The following is a 26,375-nucleotide window of genomic DNA, read 5'->3' on the forward strand; positions in this document are numbered from 1 at the left end:
AATCTGAGGGCATAAGGGTTTCATGGGTATCTCAACAAGATGTATTGAACCAAACCATTTTAAGTCTGACCTCAAACCTCACTGCAGTTCTATTAACAATTCATGTCTTTGCTTTTATTATGTAAAGGGGAATGTGGAGATCCTAAGATCTCGTGTGAAAAGAAGGCACATCCATTAATGCAAGGGGATTACTTTAGACCTTTCCCCCTTCCATTTCCTCTGAAATCCCGTGCCCTCTGAAAATTCAGTCCTGACAATTGTTAAACTCTCAGGAACAAGACACTGCTTGGTAAGGGGAGCAGTTACAGCAGGAATGGGGGGAAATTGTGCATGTGTGAACAGCATTGGCTTTTGTTCAGCAAGAGCAGCTTAAAATTCAAGCCAATGTAGTACAAATAATACCTTTAAAACGATAGAAATATTCAATAGCTAAAGTGTGAGTCGCTTGAACCACTCATGGCTGCCAGATTTCTGAGACAAAATAAATGGTGGGAAAGCAATACAATAAAGTATTTTTTTTTCATGTAATGAAATAATGGCCAGGTTCACAGGTTACACAGAGCCAAGCTAAAGCACAAGCTTATATTCTGAAACTCACTTTGAACCTAGAGTTCACATTGTGATTTGACAGCTCAACCTAGGTATGTTTGCTTGTCTGAAATCATGCAGGCAACAACTGAGGTCTATTTAGGACTCTCAAACCACAATGTGACTAGGTTCAAAGTGAGTTTTCAAATTGAGGGCTGTGCTTACTGTGGCTCCATTTGACATCCAAACCAACAATCTCTGATCTCAGTTTGTTTGATTTGTGCTGCCCATGTGAGGCTAGAGCAACTGAAAAACAAAGCTGCCACTCTAGGCATCAAGCATCTCTCGCTGCCATGAGCAAAGCAGGCTGTAATTGCAGTTGGGGGATACTGTAAGGGGAGCAGGGTGGGATCCAACAAAGCCTAGGTTTGTTGATCACCTGCAGAGCCAATTCCAGCTGATTAAATAAGCCTAATTTTAAAAAGCCTTGGGTTCCATGTGATGTGTGAACAGTAAGAACACCAACAATGTTATCTGTGAAGAGCTTCAAAAACCAGCTGCTGTATAAAATACAGAAAACATGCCTGCCCAATGAGTTAACAGTCTGATAAAACTGATCTAGTTTTGAAATGTATGAAATAATCAGATCAGTTTCCTCTTGAGAAGCACAAAGCAACTTCTCAGTTGTGGATGATTGCCAATGATCATTCTGGAAGATGAAGGCTTAATTAGCCACATTCAGCTACACTAGATATGCATGATCCGTGCTTGTTCAGGGGCAGCTTATTTCATACATCACAAAGAGAACTAGAGAACATGATGGTGGTCTGATGAAAATGCACATGAAAATATTAACTGGGCCCCAAAGTGAGAGAAATGAAAATCTGATTTTTAAGTTCAGATTCCAACATTTATTTAAACAAAATCAGATCAGAACACTAGAAACAACTCAGTGTAAAGGTGATACAGGCTAATGAATAAATGCTGGGCAACATCCAGACTAATTAGTAGGCCTGTGCAATTATTTGGTTCTGAATTGCTGAAGCAGAATAATTTGCACAGCAGCACTAGCACTGAGCAGAGGTGAGAGTTCCCAATGAGCATGTCCACAAAGGACCTGGCTGCTTGACCAACTTCCTACCAGTTCCAAGGGTCCCTTAAAAAGCATAGCACTCCACCTGACTGCATTCCAGCACCATCTTGGAAGATGCAGGGAGCACTAGGAAGTGGCATTTCCTGCGGCACTAGGCACTTTTCCCTTGGGGAAAGTGCTGGAAAGGACTCCTCAGTGACCCCACACATCTTCCAAAATGGCACTTGAATGCAACATGGCTCTGTGCTCTTTAAGGGATCTTCAGAAGGTTAGAGAGGTTAGGTTAGAAAGCCAGGTCCCTTGAAGAGGTGCACATTGAGAATGCTCGCCTCTGTACAATGCCGGCAGGGTTCAGCACATTATTCAGCTCCAGCTATTCAGAGCCAAATAACTGCAAGGCCTGCTACTATTTACTAATTACCATTGAAATCAATGCGACAAGTTAATCATGACCAATTTATGTCCCATTAATTTCAGTAGGACTTAGCCATGACTAACAATCATGGATTGTTACAATGGATGCTGCTTACTTTATTTCAGCTCTCTGTTACTAAGCAAAAATTTTAGCCAGAAAGAAAGGAACTGATTTTCTAGCTCTATAGAACTCTCTTTCCAGATGTTTCCATGTTTACATTACAGTATAAAGTGATGAAAATATTTGGAAGAGCACTTAAACAAGTTTGCATGCACACAAACACACACACACTCTCTCTCTCTCTCTCTCTCTCTCTCGTTCTCTATTTGTCATATCACAGATATAGTGATATGAGGATGACTGAATTTAGAATAAACCTTTTCGCAAATCCTTGAGGGTTTCCATTTGTAATCATCTGACACACATTCTAGGAAAACAGAGGAACTAATAATCCAGAACTGATTTCTAGTATGGAAAAAACCTAAAAGTTATCAGTTCTGTATAGCAGTAAAAGGATAGTTTTTTAATCCTGAAGAAATCCAGTTAAGCAAGCTCCATTTATCAAAACGGAAATAACCAACAAAAAAGGCTTTATGAACTCACCTGCCTGTCGAGCTTTTGTTGTCGCAGATTGCTGCTCTCATCATCTAGAACACTGAAAAGATTAAAAAAGAAATTCAAGGAATGTATTTATTAGTCTAATTATAAAGGGAAACCTTGCAGTCATTTATAGTCATTTACAGCAATTTTGTACAAATGCTTTGCAACAGTGGGCCACAAATTCTGCCTAGCATTAGCCAGCTATAATTAATAGCAGCCACCGATCCTGCCTCTCTCCTTCTCTTGGGTCTTCTGGCATGCACACCAGAACTCAAGAAGGCATTTTCAGTCTCTTGCGCTTGGTTTGATGGCACACAGAAGCACTATTTATCTGCCTCACTGCTTGTGACTAGGGATGTGTGAACTGGATGGCTGCCCAGTTCGGCTCGAATCGGGCCCAACCGTTGAGTCTCCTTGCGAGTGGGCTCGAGGGGCTCAACATCAACAGGGAGACTTGTTAAGGAGAATCTAGAAACGATTCCTCTTTATAAGTAAAGGGCTATTTTTTTGGTGGGGGGAGGTTTCATTAAGTTGAAAAACAAGCTGCCGTTGCCAGTGAGGATGACAGGGGGGGCTCCTTCCATCACCCCCGCCGGCCTCCCAAACGACAGGGTGGCCAGGCTACAGCATATTTTAGGCCTCTGAGCATGCACTTTATCTATGGGCAAAGTGGGCTTAAATCTCTCAGTCAGCCATGTTGTGTCTGCCTCCATTTTGTGTGCCTACTGCCTTCATCTGTTGTTGGTTCCCCCTTCTCCCCCCAGCTGGCTGCCGCCTCCTCCTCCTCCCCCAACTGGGCCTCCTCCTACAGATCTCATCTGCAGCCGGAAGTCTCGTTAGGAGAGTCCAAAGTCCCCTCTCTTAAGATATTAAAAGAGATCTAGAAATGGAGCTGGAGGAGGACAGAGGTGGTGGTAGAGGAGGAGGAGGAGGCTTCCGAAAGCCCAGAGCGTCCTCAGCACTGTGGCATGGCTGCCGAAAGTACAAAAGAGGCAAGATTCTGCTAATGTAAGTGTCAGAATGCCTGCAGACAAGAGGAGAGGTAAAAAATGTTTGTGCACCACATTAAGCATTTGCCCCTCCCCCACCAAAAATCTACTTTTATGCACACAAGTAGGTTATGCTTCAGTACAAGGATCTGTATGTAACATATAATTTACCCCTTAAACCTATAACCCAGTGGGAAGTCGAGTGGGGATGTCTCCCATATGTGTCAAGATTTTTTTTAAAGCACATCTTTAAAACAGAAAGTGGGGGGGAAGAATTTATCTTCCCAACAACAAAAAATAATTAAAGCATTTTTACCATTGTTTGCTTTTCCAATTTATTTAATTTGGGTAACTGCTTAGTCAATTTTCAAAATTGGATATTCTGCCTTTAAAAAAGCAAAATTCCCTTTCATTTCAGATTTGGCATGCAGGTTCCTGATTATGTATTCTTCCCACGGTGCCATACCAATGACCAACACTTGATTTAAAAAATAATAATTCTACCAATTATTATATAAGCTTCCCAAAGTTCTGTATGGCAGAAAGCTGTTATCTTCCTATTGTACCACCTCCTTGTTCTGTGATGCTCAGGACAGGAACCGCCCACCTCACTATACTTTGTTTTATGATAGATAGATAGATAGATAGATAGATAGATAGATAGATAGATAGATAAGGTTATAAAATCTTTTATTGTTTTTATTATACTTAAATAAAAACAACCTATTAGGATGGTCCGCCCAAGAAGGTTATTGGATCCAATAGGATTTCAAGAAGCCTTGGAGGGATTTAGTGTTGGCTCTGCTGGCAATCCTGTTGATGCCCTGGTGGAGAACTAGAACAGCAAACTCACCAGGGCAGTAGACATGATCACTCCTAAGCGTTCTCTCCGACTCGCTTCAAAATCGGCCTCTTGGTAAACGGAAGAACTACGGGGGCTGAAGCGGCATGGTAGACGACTGGAGCACAAGTGGAGAAAGACTCAGCTTGAATCCGACAGATTGCAACATAGAGCTCATTTGAAGACCTATGCTCAGGCCATACGTGCGGCAAAGAAGCAATTCTTTTCTGCCCGTATTGCATCCGCAAGTTCACGTCCGGTGGAGTTGTTCAGGCTTGTGAGAGGGCTAGTGAGTGCCCCTCCTCCCTTGAATCAGAATCTAGAACCATCGATTACTCGCTGTGATGTGTTTAATGAATTCTTTATGGGGGAAATCTCTTGTATTCGGGCTGACTTAGACTCCGTCTCCACAATTACCTCAGTGACTGATGTGGAAGTGTCCAGCTATTCCTCTTGTGTGATTAGGTTAGATCGGTTCCAGTTTGTGACTCCTGAGGATGTGGATAAGCTGATTGGAATGGGGCGGCCGACCACCTGTTCTCTTGACCCTTGTCCGACATGGCTTATATTATCTGGCAGGGGGGTTGTTGTAGAAGGCCTGGTAGAGATTATAAATGCTTCTCTGAGGGAAGGTAGGATGCCTCCTTGTCTTAAGGAGACAATTATTAGACCGCTTCTGAAGAAGCCTTCCCTGGATCCCTCAGACTTCTCCAACCTTCCGTGGCTAAGCAAGGTAATTGAGAGGGTGGTGGCGTCTCAGCTCCAGACAGTCTTGGATGAAACTTATTATCTTGACTCATTTCAAACTGGCTTTCAGGCTGGCTATGGGGTGGAGACTGCTTTGGTCGGCCTGATGGATGATCTCCAATTGGCAATTGACAGAGGAAGTGTAACTCTGTTGGTCCTTCTAGACTTCTCGGCAGCTTTCGATACTATCGGCCATAGTATCCTTCTGGAGCATCTGAGGGGGTTGGGAGTTGGAGGCACTGCTTTTCAGTCATTCTGCTCCTACCTCTTGGGCAGGTTCCAGATGGTGTCCCTTGGAAACTGTTGTTCTTCAAAGTCTGAACCTTTGTATGGTGTTCCCCAGGGCTCCATACTTTCTCCAATGTTGTTTAATATCTACATGAAATCACTGGAAGAGATCATCAGGAGATTTGGTGCAGGGTGCTACCAGTATGCTGATGACACTCAAATCTGTTTCTCCATGTCAGCATCATCTGGAGAGGGCATAACCTCCCTAAATGCCTGCCTGGAGTCGGTGATGGCCTGGATGAGGGATAACAAACTGAGACTGAATCCGGCTTAGACAGAGGTACTCATTGTGCGGGGTCAGAGCTCAAGAGATGATTTTGATCTGCCTGTTCTGGATGGGGTCACACTTCCCCAGAAGGTAAAGGTACGCAGTCTAGATGTGCTTCTGGATCCAAGCCTCCCCCTGGTGTCCCAAGTTGAGGCAGTGGCCAGAAGTGCCTTCTATCAGCTTCGGCTGATACGCCAGCTGCGTCCGTTTCTTGAGGTGAATGACCTCAAAACAGTGGTACATCTGCTGGTAACCTCCAGACTGGATTACTGTAATGCGCTCTATGTGGGGCTGCCCTTGTACGTAGTCCGGAAACTACAGCTGGTCTAGAATGCGGCAGCCAAGCTGGTCTCTGGGTCATCTCGGAGAGACCATATAACTCCTGTATTGAAGGAGCTACACTGGCTGCCGATATGCTTCCGGGCAAAATACAAGCTGCTGGTTATAACCTATAAAGCCCTAAACAGTTTGGGCCCTGGGTATTTAAGGGAACGCCTTCTTCGGTATGAACCCCACCGCCCACTGAGATCTGCTGGAGAGGTTCGTCTGCAGCTGCCACCGGCTCGTCTGGTGGCCACTCAGGGATGGGCCTTCTCCGCTGCTGCCCCGAGGCTTTGGAATGCGCTCCCTAGTGAAATAAGAGCCTCCCCATCTCTGACAGCTTTTAAAAAGTCTTTAAAAACACATTTCTTCACCCGGGCTTTTAATTAATATTGTTTTAATGGTTTTAACGCTGTTTTAAAATATTATTTTAAAATTATTAAATTGTTGTAATGTGTGTGTTCTCTCTCCCCTCCCCCCGCATTTTTGTCTTAACGAATGTTTTACTTTGTCTTTATTCTGTTGTAAACTGCCCAGAGACGTAAGTTTTGGGCGGTATAGAAATGTTCTAATAAAATAAATAAATAAATAAATAAATAAATAAATAAATAAATAAATAAATGTGAAGCAAAAGAATTGGAGGGATACCAGGTCATTTTTATTTTTATTTTGGTACAAAGCATGAAGAAGGAGATTATTCTATTGCCTTCCATTTCTTTGAGAGTGCTGGACATACAATTAGTATATAGAATTTGGTACAACAATTAGCTCAGAGCAGGGCTGTGGCAACAAATAAAAAGAAAAAATGTGATTGAAGAGTTTAGTATTGTATTAAGGGTCATTGCATTAATCCCATGTTAGTTTCTCCATTGCTGCAGGGGTGGAGGGAGGAGATTAAAAAGGACAGTTATTCCAGTCGTGTCTACCACCCTGCTAAGTTCTCTGTTCCAGGTTGCCCCAATCACCGGCAGAACTAACTCCAAAACCCTCTAAGGCCTTTTGGAATATTATTGGATCCAGGAGACTTATCGGGAGGACCGTTCTAATAGATCCACCGCCCCTGCAGGGATCAGATATGTTTTTGAGACCAACTTTAACCAGGAATTGGTTCATCCATGACAAGAAGGAAAATAAAGAAGACCCCACCCCACCCATTTCTGTCCTTCCAACATAAAACAATCAAAGCAGGTCCTCTGTGCATGGCTCTTAGCAATGAATATTATGTAGAACAATTTTCAAAAACTTTACTAAGGCAATCCTATCAATGGAATGTTCTCTTTGTTTTAAGTGCTACCTGCCAGGTTAACTTTTTTTTTAATTTTTGAGTCTTCCTTTCAGTCTTTTCCCACTTTATTCCCAACTCCCTGTGTCTGTAACCTAGGACACACACAGACCAGACCAGCATGAGCTAAGCGGATCACTACTAACCATTTGAAAGTCACTGCCGGCAGAGTAAGAAACATTGGACTTAACAGTGAAAGGTTCTCTTTCATAGATGAGGAGGCCATCTTTAACACTGGGTTGTGCACTGAGCATGCTCCAACAGACAGGACCTGACCTTTTGAACTGTAGGTGTGGCTAGCTTCCTGCCTGGAAGGCATGCAATCACCAGTTTCAGGACTGTTGCACCAAACAAGGATACAACACAAAAAACTGGAACACACTACATGCGGAGTATTATCACATAAAAACAGGAAGAACTGGAAAAGGCAAGCAGGAAGACCTGCAAAAGGAGGAAAGACAAGCAGAGATAATAAGAGGGGAAAATACTACAAAGCTATGTGCCCTAGAAGTCACCACCTCCCAAAATTAACCCAGAAGGTAAGAATACAATGAAAACAACTTCCTTAGGTGGTTCAGATGGCCTCAACTATGAAAAATAATCCTTCACACTAAGTTCAATGTTCCTTTTTCCATAGTTGAGGAGGCCATCTTTAACACTGGCACATGCCCAAGTTGAAAACTAGTATGGGAGGGAAGCGGATGATGAATTAAACTACCTGCTGCAGGACTGTGCAACCTAGTGCCGCCTGAACAGCATGGAAAGAGGAGATCTTATAATGTTTAATGAAGGGTGTAATGGAAGGCCACATCACTGCCCTACAGATCTCTACCAGAGGGGTATTGGCAGAAAATGCTGCTGAAGTGGCAGCACTGATGGAAGCGTGTGCTGTAATACACTTAGGAATCGGAAGATTGGAAGTCACGTAGGTGGCAGAAATGCAGACTTTTATCCATCTGGACAAAGTGACCTTAGACACCTTGTTCTCCAAAGACGTCTGATGGAAAGAAATAAAAAGGGAATCAGACTGACGGATCGCCTTGGTCCTCCTAATGTGAAATATGAAGAGTGCACCGAACATCTAGAGTATGCTATAATTTTCTCCCTATGGTGGATCGGAGCCGGGCAAAAGGATGAGAGGACAATGTCCTGAGAGTGGTGGAAAGCCAAATTGATTTCAGGTAAGAAGGTTGAATCATTCTTCAGCACTACAGAATCTGATTGGAAGATGCATAATTCCTTCTGAATGGAAAGAGTCCCCAGTTCTGAGACTCTATAGGCAGAAGTGATTGCAGTTAGAAAGAGGACATTGTAAGAGAGAAGTTTCAAAGAACTGTCTGCCAAGGGTTTGACTGGAGGCTGGGTAAGGGCATTGAGCACCTTGTTTAGTTTCCAGGAAGGAAATCTGTGTATGGGGTGGGGGTGGAGGGGCAGGTTTGCCAAATTAGTGGCTCCTTTAAGGAACTGTTGAAGATGGGGGTGCAGAAGGGAGGAATTTTTTGCCGAGAGAGAAAGAATAGACGACAGAGCTGAGACTGTCATTTAAGAGTGATGGGGCATAGGCCCATATCTAGACCGGACTGTAAAAGTGTGAGAACCCCGGGTATGCCCGCAGAGAGAGGATGCACTTTTCCTGTGTGCCCAGCAAGAAAAGGCCACCCATGTTGCCTGGTAACTATGATTAGTGAAAGGCCTCCTGGAAGCAAGAATAGTGTTTTGCATGGCCTTTGAGTAGCCTTTCTTAGCTAGGATGGAATGCTCAATTTCCAGGTGCACAGTTGGAGCCATTGAGAGACCCTTGCATCAGGAGATCTGGATGTATAGGGGGATGCCAATGCTGATTGACTGACAGGTTTTGAAGATTGGGAAACCAGGTTCTCCGAGGCCAGTGAGGTACCATTAGAATGATCTCTGCCTGTTCTCTGCAAAGTTTCTGAAGCACTTTGCTGATGATTACGACTAGGGGGGAAGTCATACAGAAGACCTTGAGGACAAGGGGCCATCAATGCATCTTTTGCCTCTACCTGCAGGGAGAAGAATCTGGTGAAAAATCTGGGAAAGAGGTGATTGTGAGGGGAGGTGAAAAGGTCCACTTCAGGAAGGCCAAAGTGTGCCATGATCTGTTGAAACACCAACAGGCAGAAGTACCATTCCGCAGGATCTGTGCTCTGATGACTGAGCCAATCGGCTTGAGAATTGGCCGTGCCCTGTAGGTGTTCTGCCATTATGGAAACAAGGCAAATCTCTGCCCAATGAAACAGCTTCTACAACTCAGACATCAGGGACCGCAACCTTGTTCCATCCCGGTGATTGATGTGTGATTTGGCTGTTATGTTTTCGGTGCATACCAAAACGTGACCATTTCTGCCCAAAGGAAGAAATTGTATCAGGGCAAGATGTACCACACAGAATTCAAGCCAGTTTATGGTGCGAGTTGCTTCCCTGGTTGACCAAGTGCCCTGGGCATATTGGCCTAGGCAATGAGCTCCCCAGCCTGACAGGCTTGCATTGGTAATGACAATGATCCGTTCTGGATCCATCAGAGGGAGCCCTTGGTCTAGGGCTGTGACAGCCACCAATGGAAGGACAGCTGCACCTAGGGGGTTAAGGAAATCTCATTGCACAAGCCATGAAGACCTCCTGAAAGCGCAGAAGAAGCCCTTGGAGGGTACAAGAGTAGCAGTGAACCCAAGGGGAGCACTCCAGGCAGGTGATCATGGATCCCAGCAGTTGAGCAAAGGGCATAAGATCTGCAGATTTCTTTTGTAGAAGAGGCCGAGTGTACAGAGATAATTTCTCCTTCCCATCTGGGGGCAAGAACACCAATCTCCAAGCCGTGCCAAAGACCACTCCCAGGTGTTAAGATGGGGCAAGATGATTCTTCTCGTAATTTAGCAGAAATCCATGCTCACTGATGGTCTTGTGGGTGAGCTGAAAGTTCGGCCTGAGGCAGGGAAGATGCTCGAACCAACAGATCATCAAGAGACGGGTGTACCTGAACTCCGGGCATCCTCAGGTGGGCTATTGGGGCAATCATCATCTTTGTAAAGACCCTTGGGGCCGAGGAGAATCCGAATGGGAGGGCCCAATACTGGGAATGGAACCTGTTATAAGAAAAATGAAGGTATCTGAGGACTTATGGGCAGGATAGGGATGTGGAGGTATGCTTCAGATAGGACGCCAAGAAATCTTTGTGGGCTATGCCTGCTTGATTGTGGGAAGAGACTCCATCCAAAATTTTTGCTTCTTGATTAAATGGCTGAGGCACCTGAGATTAAGAACTGCCCTCCAAGATCCATCTTTTTGGGAGAACAGAAATAAAAGTGAGTACGCTCCGAGCCATAATTCCGTCAACGGTACGGGTTCGATTGCCTTGATCAGAAGGAAATGATGAACAGCCTCTTCCATCTGAAGATGTTTGATGGGATTACTGGACAAGGGAGTTAAAGTGACCTGGTCATGTGTGGAGCGGGGGGGGGGGGAGAAAAAGAACGTCATTACTTTTGTGGGGGCTGTGAGGAAGTAAAGGAAAACTGATGAGCTGTGCAACCTCTGGTGGATCCTCCTCCCCACTTGTGTCACTGATGACGCTAGGTGGGTCTGTAGGCGGTGGGGTGACTGTCTCTACATTGCTGGAAGGAAGGTCTGGAGACGTTCCTAAAGGAAAGGAAAGGTTGGTAACCACCCTTCTGGTCAGCACAAGGGCCCTCAGAAAGCAAGCCCTCTAACAAGGCTGCAGCGTGGGAGCCAATCATACTGCCAGCAAGCATGGGAAAACAAATTTAAAAAGTAATTCCAAAATCCAATAAGCTGAATTGTTAACAGAGCATTTTGCTTTTAGGAAATTTTAGAAAATTAAATTGAAACAAGTCACCTTCCTTCCCCTTCTGGCACACAGCTAAAACTGGTAGAGGGAAGAAAGGTGAGTAGAGAGATCAGAAAATTTAGAAAAGCTAGCCACACAAAAAACAAAGGAGTCAGGAGCCCCTTCATAGTGCTGTGTTCTAGAGCAAGACAGGACTGGAACTGGGGATTGCCTGCCTTCCACGGAGGAAGCTAGCTATGCCTACCATTCAAAAGGTCATGTCCAGTCTGTTGGAGCATGCTCAGTGCATGGCCCAGTGTTAAGGATGGCCTCCTCGACTACAGAAAAAACTATTCTACCAGAATGGATTCACTCTAGCAATTCTTCATATTTGTGAAGAGTTCAAAATATTTGTATCAAACTACTGGTGTCTGGGCACTTAATTTTAAGTACCTTTGTGGAGCATTTTCAAATAGTAACTTTCCAGCTTACACCAAGTTTGTATTCAAAGATCAAAAATGTCTTTGGTTTAACATGTTGGATTTTTGCCTTGGTTCAAATTAGGGCTCCCATAACTCTATTAGCAAGCTTAAAAAACACAGAATACCCTATTCAGAGTTGTCTCATGTCATGTCTAATTTGTCCCAGAAAGTCATTATTTTATTGTTGGAATTGCTGGAGTACAATACTGGAGAGAGTTTTTGCATCATTATGGGCCTTCTTTCTAGCTGCCATTCAATATCAGAAGCTGGGGTCCAAATATTTAGAATGTCTAGTAATTAACTGCATAACCTTTAAAACTTCCTGCTGAAAGGCTGATAAATTTACACAATCACTGGATTCATAAACAATTGTTACCACTGGCCCAAGAATCCTTTTATAACTTCCCAAGAAAACCTGGTTTAATATTGATGCACTGCACTACAGTGCAAATCCCTGTTGCTAAGTACCTGACCCATTTCCAAATGATTTCCTTCAAAAGGTTATGTGCTTACTTAATTTCTGAGCCTTCTAGAAACATCAGTGTTGAAAATGAGGTTAGAATTTGGCCTTAAGTGCATTTCTATTATTTTAATAGGTCACGCTCCACAGGGAAGCTAGTACCCCATTATCATTGTCAAAGGGACGGCCATTCCCCTTTGAGATAGTGACTAATGACTCTTTATTTCATTTTCCTTTACTCACTGATGTAGAAATATTAAGATTTGAAGAGTGGTCAAATGAGTCACTGAAGAGAAGTCCCTCGTTTTTAAGGACAGGTTTTGGGTACTACAGAGGGCCGTGTGGCACATTTCCAGAAAACCTCTACAAAAGATACTTGTGGGAGGAAGTTTTATCATCAGGACTTAAGTGCTTCTTTGGTAGGTAAGGCTAACTAGGGCAGGTAAGAAAATCAGATAACACAGAACCTCCCCCAGCATTAGACAACATATATACACTGACAAATGATCCAGCTATAGGCCTGAACTGCTGAAGAGTTACCCTATGGGATACAGGAGAGTAGAGCCGCATTAGCTACAGCTGCTACTTTAGTGTGATTGCACTTCTTTGACATGGCTGAGAAGAAATGTAGTGGATTTCCCTCCTGCTTCCCTCACTTGCGGTGCATCCAGCAGGTGAAGATGGCTGCTGTCACATTTTAAAACAAGAATCACAGGCATCCTACGCTTTATTGTGAACTGAGCATTGTTTGAGTTTTGTGCAAAGTTTCCAGAAGACATGAAAGGAAGAATGGCGGGGGGGGGGAGGCAACTTTCTGACCATTTACACTGCTGTAAACTCATAGAAGAAGATGAAACCTAAATCAAGCCGCCTCTAGCCAACTGGAGTCTATACCACAACTTCAAACAAGCTCAAGCTCTGGAACAAAACTTAAACAGTCTCATTTATACATCTAAATTCTGCCATTTCCTCTTTTATTGAGTTAACATGAGTTAATATTGGAAAATTTCACTTCAATCAAAATATTTTTGTCAGAAATCTCTTAAGAAAATTGCTGCAGTAAATGCGTAAATGACATCAACAAAACCCATAGCACATTTCCAAGTGCCATCAGGTCTTTGTTTTGCTTCGTCTGGTAATGCACAGTAGGAGCTAGGAGAAGGTCTCCCAGTTACCACCTACCTTATAAAAGCAGGAGCTACTCACTGTATACCAGGCCCCAGCTGTGTTTATTTTATATTTCACCCGGGGATTTCATACTGATGAAAAACTGAGAACAAGGCACATATCACAGCCACCATCTGGAGAGAATTTTAAATCATTCCACCTGGCAGTTGTGACCACACAGCGAGTAACAAGAAGCTGACAAATCATGGGACTGTTGCATTATTAAAGCCAGCACCATGTCAAATGAGAACTGAAGTAGGAGTGGCAGGGTTACCCACAAGAGAAAAGAGAAGACTCTGCTGTTCCCCTACTGATAGGGCATAGTAGGGTATCCATGTTGGGAGGTGCCATAAGAAATCAAATATAGCTGGATGGGTGGATGGATGGACAGACAATAGTTGTTCTACTGTGAAGCACTAACAGCAGCCTGAAGAGGCAAGGACTATGTTGTGTCACATCCCATGTTAATTCTAAGCTATGGTTTGCATTATAGGCCACACCCCTGTGTGCCAGGAGTGGAGTATCATTGTGCCATCATCTGCTACAGAGGCTAGTTTTATCTTGCAGAGGGAAAATATTACTCAAATGGGCAAAGGACAAAAAACAGATGTGCAAAGAGAGATGGTAATTTTGTACATAGAACATTAGCCTCTGGATCTTCAGAGTTATTAAACAAGTAAAGGCAACAACACAGAGAGTCCTTTCTCATGATTGCATGAGAGAGCTTCTGAGCGCGCAGCACGGAAGGCAGCAGAAGCTCGCCTTCCCCACAGATGATCTGGCTGCCAGGTTAGCACACATGGATCACGTGCCAGGTCCATCCGCTGCTGCCCCAGGCAGAGCAGAGGTGTGGGACTCGGGACACATCATCCTGGCCCCCGAAAATCCCACAATGCACTGTGCGAGTGTGCAGTCCATTGTGGGGACCCCCCCAACAATGGCTGGGAGCCCACTCCTGCACCACTCATGTGCCAGTGCCAACTGCCACACAAGCACTTAGCCAGAGTTAAGGGTGTGCTCATAGCCTGAACCTTGGCAAACTCCGTAGGCGGGTTTGCCACAGGCGGGCTTGCCATGGCTCCCGGGCTGCCAGGAGCATGCAGTTAGCACTGCTATGTGGATTACCAGGCCTATCTTACCCACTCCCTTCAGGCACCTTACCAAGGCCTGCTTGGGTACACAACTCCTCAGTTTGAGGTTAAACTCTATAAAGTTCTGAATGAGGCTCTCTGCCCAGGCACAGATCTTATAGTTATGACCACAGATGACGACTTGTAGAACGTCAATTACATGTAAGCAACCTGTTCTTCTGCCTAGGTTAAGGCACCTGAGGCAGTTTACAGTATTTTTAAAAAATTAAATTTTTTTACAAAAGATAAAAGATTACCACAAGAAATATGTAGCCTCTGACCACTTATTTAAGCCCAGCATTATTACTCTGCTCCAGACACTCAGGATTGCAAAGAAACTTGCTTGGTACTAATTCCCTGGCACAGCCTGAAAATCCACATAGCAGTGTGGATGATGAGAGAGTGAAGTCAGTTCCAGTGTTGTGCTGAGGTAAATGGAAGGGAGGATCATCACTCCAGTGGGTTCTAGATGGAGTAGGGGAGGAAAATCAAGAATGGGGATTGACGCTTCAAGGTTAGATGGCTTCTCAAGAAGCCTTCCCTGGGTCCCTTAGCGATGGATAGTTACTTCTAAAGGGAAATCCGGAGAGGGTCTGAATGGGTCTCACAGCCGACTCACACTTCCGTAGTTTATCTTTGCCAGATACCCCTTTACAAGTATCCCCCTGCCCCCGCCAAGCTGGCCTGATGACTGAACAAGACCCGGCTCAACTGAGTTTGAATCCTGTCCAGATACAAACCGAGCCAGTTTCATGGCCGGCTTGGACATCCCTAGTTTATTTCTCTATGAAACCAACAAAGAGAATAACTTGAAAACCAGTGTGGGAAAGCTGTCAATGATCTCATTAGTTTGCAGCTTGAAATGCTGACTGCAGGGCTTGTTCCTTGAATAGTTATGATGTGTTCTATAAATACCAAAGTCATATTTTGTAAGAATTTGGTGTTCAAGTGTTTGTCAATTGGAAGTACAGAATCTCACACTTTTAAACCAGACACAGCACATAGCAAGGAGGGAGGTGGCTGTCTCTAGCCTTTCACCATTCCTGGTATTAATATTTGAACAAGCAGCAACTTTGGCCTTTAGCAACACCCTGTTCTGAGAACTATGCAGCAAACAGAAATGAAATGTCAACACACTAGGTCATCTTCACTTTTCTAGCAGATCACGCTGACAATGAATGGCTTTTGTCAAGACTCATATCAAAATCTTTCAAATTATTTTCTCCATTTTAAACAGAGACTTACAAAAATTAATTGCATCAAATCCCCAGAGATCCTCACATCCTCAAAAATGTATTTATTTACAATTAGCATTTTCTATCAAGGAAACCTGAGCCAGTTCTCATCAGCAGAATGGAGATACATATATTTAAAATCACATAATCAGAGTTTATTTATCTTCAAAAATAGAAAAATCTCATTTTAAAATGGCTAAATTAAATCTCATCATGAACATGCTAGACCTATACTTACAATCTCTTAAAATAAATTAAATGGTTCTCTCACACACATTGAGTTATGTATAAATAAAACATGGACATTCATTTCACGAAAATGGCTCTAGTCTGTTCAGCACTGCTGACAGGAATGTCCAGCTCTTGCTTCTGGAAATTTCTGGGCTTTTCGTTTCCGTTTCTGAACAGACTAAAGTCATGTGTGCAAAGACACAGGCTGCCAATTAGGGTTGTTGTTTGTGGTGGGGCTGTGTTAAGGCAAAGGAATTAGTTAAGATAGAGAGGCAATACAGTATTGGAAAGGAGGCGGAGTAGAAACAATTTTTAAAAGAAATGTTAAGGAGAGCCTAGGCAACTCAGCACTCAGGAGGCTGCTGCAATTGTAAATGTGATATATTAGAAGTTATTTAGTTTAATAAAATATAAGTGCAATTTTGTCCTATGTCCTAAACTAGTAAAAATCAAGTTATCTAAACAAAATTAAGTACACCCTCCTATATGTTGTACATACTCTATTGAGTTGTAAATTATCGTGTTTTAGTGATCAGATCTGCACTGTTTAAGAAATCCAGTTTTACACAGTGGTCCACCAGATGCCTCTGGGAAGCCCACAGGCAAGAGCTGAGGGCATGCCCTCTCTCCTGCTATTGCTCCCCCGCATTTGGCATTTAGAGACATCTTGCCTTTTAGGCTGGAGGTGGCCTAAAGCCCTCAGACTAGTAGCCATTGATAGACTTGTCCTCCACAAATTTATCTAAGCCCTTCTTAACATCCAGGCTATTGGCTGTCACTACATCTTATGGCATAGGTCAGTTATGTATTGTGTGAAGAAGTACTTCCTTTTTGACTAGACAGGCCTTGGACCTGATCTAGCAGGGCTGTTCTTATGTTCTTGAACATGTGTGAATAAATATCAATGGGAGATTCAAATAAATGATTTAAATCAGGTGTTTATCTTGGTGATTTAAACCATTATTTAAACTGGTGATCTTGATTGACTTGATTTAAATCAATTCACCCTGCTTGTCAGCCATGCAAGACTGGTGGGAGAGCAGCACATCGTGAAATACACCTTATAATCTGGACGACAAAGATGAGAAGCACTGAAAATAATATATCCTATCCCCACATACGTGTTTCCCTAAGAGTGTTGAAGAACGCAACAGGCTAAAAACAACAGTTAAATCCTTGACACACTGACAAACTGAAATGGCCAACATAAAACGTACACCAAAAAACAAGGGACAATCTAACAGGTGGTAATGGATTCTTCCTGAAATAAAATTTGAATGTTTTGCCCAACATTCAATGATCCAAACAGTTATTTGCTACAACTTCCCTAAATAAGTCAATTCATCTCATGTTTGAATAGATTCAGTACAGATCTGATTATATTATAATATTATAGCACTCAGCAGTGATTGATTGATTGATTGATTGAAGTGCCATCAAGTCAGTGTTGACTCTTAGCGACCACACAGATAAGATTCTCTCCAGAAGGATCTGTCTTCAACTTGGCCTTTAAAGGTCTCTCAGTGGTACATTCATTGCTGTCGTAATCGAGTCCATCCACCTTGCTGCTGGTTGTCCTCTTCTTCTCTTTGCTTCAACTTTCCCCAGCATTATGGACTTCTCAAGAGAGCTGGGTTCACATAATGTGTCCAAAGTATGATAGTCTGAGCCTGGTCGTTTGTGCCTTGTGTGAAAATTCTGGATTGATTTGTTCTATGATCCATTTGTTTGTTTTCCTGGCTGTCCATGTTATCCTCAGAATTCTTCTCCAGCACCAAAGTTCAAAAGTGTCAATACTTTTTCTTTCTTGCTTCTTCAAAGTCTAGCTTTTGCATCCATAGTGTGTCACGGAGAAAACCATTGTCCAAACAATTCTAATCTTTGTAGGTATAGTCACAACACAGCATCTAAATTACTTTCTAAGGCCTTCATTGCAACCCTACTAAGTGCTAGTCTGTGGCATATTTCTTGACTGCTGGATCCTTTACTGTTTTTGGTCGATCCTAAAAGGCAGAAGCTATCCACCACTTCATTGTCTTCATTGTCAGTTCTGAAGCTGGTTGCTGCACCTGGTGTCATTAGTTTAGTCTTCTTTACATTTAGTCATAGTCCCATTTTTTCACTGTGCTCCTTGACTTTCATTACTAGAGCTTGCAGATTATCCACATTCTCAGCTATCAGAGTGGTGTCATCAGCGTAGCACAGGTTATTGATGTTTCTTCCTCCAACTTGAAAACCACGCTCATCTTCTTCCAATCTAACTTCTCTCAGTATATGTTCAGCATATAAGTTGAACAAACAAGGAGAAAGTATACAGCCTTTTCTTACTCCTTTGCCAATCTGGAACCAGTCTGTTTCACCATGTTCTGTCTGGACTGTGGCTTCCTGTCCTGCGGCTTCCTGTCCTGCGTATAGGTTTCTAATGAGAACAATGAGATGTTCTGGGATGCCCATTTCCCAAAGGATATTCTACAGCTTGACATGGTTGATGCGATGGAAGGCAGCAGTGAGTAAGTGGTAATAAATATGATGCTTATAAATGGTAAAAAATATGTTAGGCTTTATTTCTACCATTTCCTAGCACCCGCAAAGTGTGAAATCAGAGGACGAAAAACAAAGCAAACAGACCAGATTATAGGAATATCCACAAACATGAACTGAGGCAAGAAAAACTATTTACTACAGTCAGAATGTCTTTCCCAATACACAACTTGAGCCATCAGGCTTTTCTGTAAGGCTAAGAAAATGCTAGTGACACACAGGACTCACTGATGACCCCATTTGATAGCTACCATTTGGGCTGCAGGATGATGATGCAGATAGGGGAGATTTTCTAACTCCACATCTCTATAAGGCATGCAAGTCCTATGTGTTGAACATTTATCACCATTCAAAGTGGCACATTCCATTGTTAACAGGAAGTGCCAATAAAACTGCATTGGGACTGGGACCACATGGTTTTTGGACTGTGGGGATTTTACACCATCTAAAGGATCAGAAATGCAAGTGACAAAGCTGAGGGGATAGATGGCTTACGTCTTAGAAGACAGAATCAAGATTCAAAACTATCTTGACAGGCTCAAACACTTTACCAAAACCAATAAAACAGTCTTGCATGTAGGTAAGAAAAGTCAAATGCACAAGTATAGGGTGGGGGAAACGTGGCTTGGCAGCAGTACATGTGAAAAGGATCTTCATGTCCTAATGAATCACAAGATGAATATGAGACAGCAGTGTAATGCAGCTGCTAAAAAAGCTAATGCAATTCAGGCTTCATTAAACAGGTCTTATGCTCAGATCACAGTAAGTAAATCTACTTCGCACTGGTCAGATCTTACTTGAAATACCATGTCCAGTTCTGGACTCCACATTTTTAGGAGAATATTGTTTAATCAGAATGGGTTCAGAAGAGGTCAACAAAAATTGTGAGGGGTCTGGAAAACACGTCCTATGAGAAACAGTTGAAAGGGATTGAAAGGGATGTTTACCTGGAGAGCAGAAGATTAAGGGGCACATGACAGAAGAACTATTAAAGCAAGCCCTAACAGCTAGAAGGCAAACAGTGCCCCACTGCAAAATGCTTGAAGTAGCCGCTGGCAAGAACAGGTATGAGTTTTATAAATTGGTGGTATAATTAATTAATTAATTAATTAATTAAACACACTCACCAAGCACAAAGCAAACCTTCATAGCTGTAGTGCATGCAGTTCCCCACTACAAAGCAAAGGCGCCTCCACAAAACCTACTGGATCGGCGGGCGGGGGGAAGGTTTACCCAGCCTTGCCTTCCCCCCAGACAATCATTGTTTTCCTGGTGGGAGTGTGCTGAGGCTGGGACTTGTTGTCCTAGCCCCCAGAAATCCCACAATGCACCATGTTAGTGTGCAGTGCATTCACTGCTGTAAACTCATAGAAGATGATGAAACCTAAATCAAGCCGCCTCTAGCTAACTGGAGTCTATACCACAACTTCAAACAAGCTCAAGCTCTGGAACAAAACTTAAACAGTCTCATTTATACATCTAAATTCTGCCATTTCCTCTTTTATTTACACACTGTGCATGAGTTAATATTGGAAAATTTCACTTGATTCAAAACACTTTTGTCAGTAATCTCTTAAGAAAATTGCTGCAGTAAATGCGTAAATGACATCAACAAAACCCATAGCACATTTCCAAGTGCCAAATTCTTACGAAGGTTTAATAAAACCTTCAGAATTATTGTAGTATTTTCATAATTGAAGTTGTAAGCAAGCCTGTCAAGCACTTCTGCAGAAAGTTGTTGCACCAGACATTCCACACACAAGCTAGTTGGGAACATTTTAACGCATAAAGCTTTCGTCACCTTTGCCTTACATCTGTTCCAAAATAAGTGGAGAACCACTGGATGAGATGTAATTTGACTTTTCTCCCAAATTCCAAACAGCATGCAAACATAACCCACCCACCCCCCAAAAAGACCACAAGGGAGGCTCAAATGCACTTCGTACAGTCAAAGTACATATTACATTAAGCCTGTCATTGAGAGACAAGTTTAGCACAGACATGAACCGGAAGTGCCTCTTTGTTCTAAAAAAGCAACCCGGGCACAAAGTAATGCAGATCAGGTTCACAGAGCACAGGGAGCAGAGCTTAACAGTTCTCCCCTATGCCTTTTCCCAGAGGTGGCCCAAGTTATTATGTTGCCTCAGGCACCACACCTCTGATGGGGGCCAGCTCCCTTTTAAAACCAATCCTTGCAAGCTTGGAAAGTGGCACAGGGAGGAGGGAAGGTTGCTGGTGCCTTCTTCGCTCCTCATGCTGCTTGCAAGCCTTATAAGGAGTGTGAAGAGAGACGTTCCTTGCAAAGTTCGCAAAGCTCAGGTTGGTCTCATAGAGGTGCTCCAATGGTGGTATCTGGTGGCATCCAATGGTGGTGTCCAATGGTGGTGGTATCTTGCCACCCATCAGGCACCTCAATCATCTGCCACCTAAAGGAACAACCTCACTTTGTCTCTTTCTCAGTGTTCGGATCTTGAAAATCCAACTATAAGAACAAAATATGCACAGAAGTTTGGTCTGGAGTTCAATATGTAATTATCCAACTCAAAACCCTAGCTCTGTTGTTACTTTAGGAACAAAGTTTTTAAAACATTATTTATGATCTATTTCAAAACCCTGTTTTGGCATACAACTCTGAGTGTGCTGTATTCCCAGCTACTATCTATCCAGGTGGCTTCACGTTTCAGTTGAAGAAACTGTACAGCAAATGTTTGCACATTTCAAATTGGCAAAAGAATAGACTGATACGTTGTAAAATGTTAGCTGACTTCCATAATTACATGGAAGTGATAGGCACAACTAAGCATTCTAAGTACCACTCCCTTTCTCACCACGGCAAGAGTGAATACTGTGTAAATCTTAATTAAGCTTGTAATTTGCATGAATTTTAATTACACTTTGCAATTTGTACATCACACTGCATCCAAATCAATGTGCTCGAGTGGTTTTGATATGAGATTTAAACCCCCTTTTTAATGCTGTACAAAACTAGTTTTTTAAAAAAAACCCACTAATTAGCACATATATACTGTTACTCCATTTGTTATCCCACTTCTGTTATTTGAAAAAGTCATGTTATATCTTCATTGTGGTCAGGTTTCTTACTGATTATTCTAGGAGTATTTTGCATCGGAATGAAACCACATTCCAAACGCTGGAGCTCTTCTTATTATCGGCGAGAAGAGCTCTGGGGCGGTCTGTGGGGAAGGCGGGTTTAACTTACCTTCCCCACAGACAATCTCCACCCCTTCCCTGGGCAGGTGGCTTGCACTGCAGCTCCAGGGGTCAGGGTTCCAGGATGCGCCGTCATGCATTGCCCTGCCCCTCGGAGCTCCAATAATGCAGCGTGCACTTTACTGGGATCCCGCCCCGAGTATGCCAGCTGACACACCATCAAACAAATTAAGTTGAGGGAGCTCTCACTCCCTTGACCTCATTTTAGAGGGAGGCTCCGTAGGCATGTTTCCTGCCACGTAGCTGCCAGCATTGGGCTTGATCTGAGCAGTTCACACACGTGCAAAACCAGGCTGGGCTCCCTTAGCCTGTTTTTGCACACGCGTGTAAATAGCCTCCCTCCCTCTCATGCCCTCTTTGTTGTTGTTAAGCAGAAGACAGGAGTGATATGCTATCAGCATCTGCTCTGGTTTTCTAATAACCTTTCCACACATTTTAAAGGGTTGATTTTGATGTATAACATTCTAAAACAGTCTGCTCCAGGCAGCTGAAGCGGCCACCCACACAATGGCCGGCTCCGTTACGGAGCCGGCAGGGGATGGGAGGATCGGGGGGTGCGCGGCCCCCAGAAGCTCCAGCATGCCCTGCGTGAGCGCGCAGGGCATGCTGGAGAGACCCCTAAGCCGGGAGGCTACAGAGCCGCGCCGTGGCAACTCACGATCGGAAAGCCCAGGTTAGTGGAACGCTCTGCCTGGGTTTAAGGCAGGGGCAATTAAGCGGGTTACCCGTTTAAGAGCCACCGGGCTCACCGCCGAGCCTGGTGGTTCTCATGATGGGAGAAAATCGGGCTAGCCTCCGCTAGCCCGATTTTCTCCCATCGTGTGAATAGCCTCAGTGTGTGTGAGAGCAAGCTGGGTTTGGGTCTGGGAGACTGATGCCAAATCTCTCCTAAACTATGGACTCATTGCCTGTTTCAGAAAACATTGCTAAACCATCATGAATGAGGCTGGTCTCCCTGCGTGGGTTTTTCTCCCCCGCGCCCCCCCTCAAACAAATATTTATATGCTGCTTTTTTTAAAAAAGCAACAATGTTCTCAAAATGGCTTAAATAGCAAAATATGAGAAAATTGTTTTCTCAACGTGTTTCCCCTTATAATCATTAATCTTTTATTTTGCTCTGTGCTTGTAACAGTAGCTATAATAAATAACTTACATGTGGTCTTTTTAATAAGTTTGTAATGGACTGAAATGCTGTGAGCATTTCTGCAGTGCTACACATATTTCCTTGATGCCCATTAAAAGACTTTTTCAAAGGAAAAAGGAAAACAAAACACCACCTTTGGTGAGTTGAAGCAAAGAGCAGGCGTTAGTGTTGTTAAGTTGCAGTAACTTTCGGGGGTGAGGCAAGGGCTGGGGGAAGAGAAGCAACAGGATCAAGCTGTGGTTTTATAGTCTTGTCTGTTATTTTTTATTTATTAAAAATGGTAAACAAAGAATTTCAGTGTACATGTTTTGCTGGATCACACCCATTTTTCTTCATGCTATTCCTGCTTTTGTGGCAGAAGCAAAGCAATACACTCGATTGCTTCACAAAGTCTTTTATTCTCAGTTTAAAGATAGAAGCAACGATCATATTTGGATTCCTGTCAGTTATACTCAACTTGTAGGTGAGGCCTGCTGTTGATTGGGCAAAGTCATTTTGCATAGATTGCACTAATAGAGGATTTAAATATAGGTAATAGATTTATTTAATGGGCTTGCAGAAGGGAAGTAAAAGAACAGTTTGAAATTTGTAGGATTCAACTTCAAAATATTTTTCATTTTATTGAATGATGAATATATGTGGTAAATGTGAATCTAAGAAAGATCTGCTTCTTTGAGGCATGATGTGGTTTTGGAATTACTGATCTGATTATTAAGCAGTGAACATCTGTTGAGAACAATGACAATTAAAATCTGCTAGTTATCTTGAGGATTTCTTCTTTAAAAAAATACAAGCAAAATGATATTTAAACCTCCCCTCCCAGCATATTCTGGTGTCAAAGTGTAAATAGTAGTGCATTCAGCTAATTTCAGTAGCAAGATTATTCATGCAAAATTTGGTATCTGTAGGTCAATAGGGAAGCCACCTAATGGCACAGCAGGGAAATGACCTGTCTAGCAAGGCAGAGGTTGCTGGTTCAAATCCCCACTGGTATGTTTCCCAGACTATGGGAAACACCTATATTGGACAGCAACAATATAGGAAGATGCTGAAAGGCATCATCTCATACTGCACAAGAAATGGCAATGGTAAACCCTTCCTTTATGCTACCAAAGACAACCACAGGGCTCTGTGATTGCCAGGAGTTGACACCAATTCGATGACACACTTTACCTTTACTTTAGGTCATTAGAACGAATGACTGCATTTAATTATCCAGCATCTCCATATCTCCATATATAATTCTTTAAGGTGTACCTGTGGCTAATCCCGTGTGTTGCAGCTCTCGTGAGCGTTTATGAGCAGAAGCACTGTGGCGACTGGGCAGTGGAGATTCCATATGCAGATAGGGAGAAGGAGCCTGTGATGGTCAGGGACAGTTGGAATGCAACTGTTAGTGGTCAGAAGATGTTCTTGATTGTAGAGGAGAGGAAAATACATACATACATACATACATACATACATACATATATAAAGGGGGGGGCAGGGGTCTGTGAAGAGAGGGCCGTGAGGGGGCAAAGAGCTTAACCATGGGCCACAAAACATTAACCATGTGTGTCACATGCAGCCCACATTTGACACCTTATATTGGGCAAATAAATTGTTTGCAGAAAATGCAGAACTGCTAGATTTGATGTAATACCGGGTTATGCTACAATCTTGAACATCTCTCTATATAATATGCTCAGGTTGTAAGTGGCAAGCCCCACCCACACAGTGCTTTACCAATCGGAGGTAACAGAGTGTGGTGATTGGGTAGTGGGGATTCCATATGCAAACAGGGAAGAAGAGAGGGTAGGGGATGAGTGAGTGAGCAAGCGGCAGGGAGGCGGCGAGCGAGCAGGCGTGGAGGGGGTGGCTGAGAGTGGGTGGCTGACATTGAGCAATAGAGCAGGGGCTGTGGCGGGGAGCAAGGAGAGCAACAAAGTACTAGCACACAGATGCTCTGTGCAGGTTCAGCGAGGTTTTTTTGTTTTGTTTTTAAAGAACTGATCTTTGATATCTGTTCCTAGAGTGCTTAACTGATCAGTGCTTGATCAATTGTACAAAAGCCCTTTGTTCAACTTCATATTTTATGAACCTGTTAATGCAACTGCACTCCGCTTTATTTGCCAGAACGCCTGTCATCAACAATTACAGTAAACAAAACCCATCACAAGGGACGAACGCCACAGGTATGTTCCCCGTATAAGCACACTCCTTAGCCTAATAATTCATCCACATGGAATGTTTTCAATTAAAATATGGAGGCAGAGAACGAAACATATTCTGCAACATCACAGACTAGTGATTTGACAGGGAGGAAGAAAACAACATGCAGTCAAATAAATAAATCTGTTGTAAGATTACAATTTGTGTACAAAATTCCCTCTCCTGCCCCCGAGCATATGGCACACATGTTGCTGCTCTTATGTGGGCCTAAAAACACATTCTGCAGTGGGAGGGAAATGTGCCAGTTATGCTGACAACAGAAAAAACACCTTTTGTAAAACCAAACCTTGCTCTAGAATCAGCCCTAATTGGTTTTGCAATAAATTCTACAAAAAGTCATTCTTGAGATTCTGTCCTGCAAGCTTGACTGAAGTTGTACTTTAGCAGATCAAAGAAGTCCCTAAAGGCAATGGGCACCATTCTGAGAAAGCAGCGCTGACACTCATGTGAAGTCAATGGGACTTAAGTACAGTTGCAGTCCTATAGCTATCTCCCACAGCCTAGAGATGTATATATCAGGTGATACATAAATGATAAGCAAGTAAGAGAAGACTCCACTGAACACAGTGGGACTTACTTCTGAGTAAGCATGCCCCAAACTATACTGTCAAGCACCTGATGACTTGCAGAAATACTCTCTCTTTCAGTCTGAAATATGTCCGGATCACATTTAGTGGGGAGAAAAGGCCCAACTCTTGAAACACATTTCTTTTGAAGTAAATCCTATTGATTTCTATGGCATTTACTGCCAATTAAGTGTATTGAGGTTCAAAGCCTGGGCTAGGTTCTCTAGGTTCTGTTAAAAATTGCCAGTATGCAATGAAGAAAAAAAATGGCAACTGTGTTGAGCTGTATGCATTATATAATGCAGAGACAGAAAAGAGCCTCTGCCTTTACAGTGTGTGAAAAGATTTTTGGATGAAATATGGGTAAGTATGCAGCAGTACGTTGGAGACAAAGGTTGAACCAGAATGGGCTTCAGAACATCAAATATCAAGCTACTGGAGACACTCTGTACACTTACTGAAATAATATTTTTGCATCATTTTTGCTGGAGATGGAAAGGAAGACAACCCCACAGATCACTTGCAATGCTACCAGTTATAATTATGCTGTTCCTGGCACTGTGGGGAGCTATTTCTAAATGTTATGTTTATTTTCCCAAATTGTACTGTTTATGTAGCCAAAATAAGATTTCCTGCTATTCATAATTGAAATCTGTGGCCTAATTGTTTGGCTACGGTTTGCAAATGATTACACATGGCTGCACAGTCCTGGATTTCTTCAGGAGTAAAGTGACGATTACCACCATGGCATGCATGGCATTATGGCATGACATAATTAAATAGCTTATGGCAATTGAGGT

At 43.0% G+C, this 26,375-nt stretch overlaps 1 protein-coding gene across 4 annotated transcripts in view; it reads right to left on the reverse strand.

Moving 5' to 3' along the window:
* Nucleotides 1-26,375, reverse strand: part of TUB (TUB bipartite transcription factor) — a 240,156-nt gene that overhangs the window by 65,666 nt on the left and 148,115 nt on the right. For all 4 annotated transcript variants that reach the window (XM_053285488.1, XM_053285507.1, XM_053285495.1 and 1 more), the window contains one exon: nucleotides 2,640-2,691. In XM_053285488.1, the coding sequence (XP_053141463.1) occupies nucleotides 2,640-2,691 (52 nt within the window). The remainder of the gene's footprint in view (nucleotides 1-2,639; nucleotides 2,692-26,375) is intronic.

This window comes from Hemicordylus capensis, chromosome 1 (genome assembly GCF_027244095.1).
Source record: "Hemicordylus capensis ecotype Gifberg chromosome 1, rHemCap1.1.pri, whole genome shotgun sequence".
Classification (NCBI taxonomy): Eukaryota; Metazoa; Chordata; class Lepidosauria; order Squamata; family Cordylidae; genus Hemicordylus; species Hemicordylus capensis.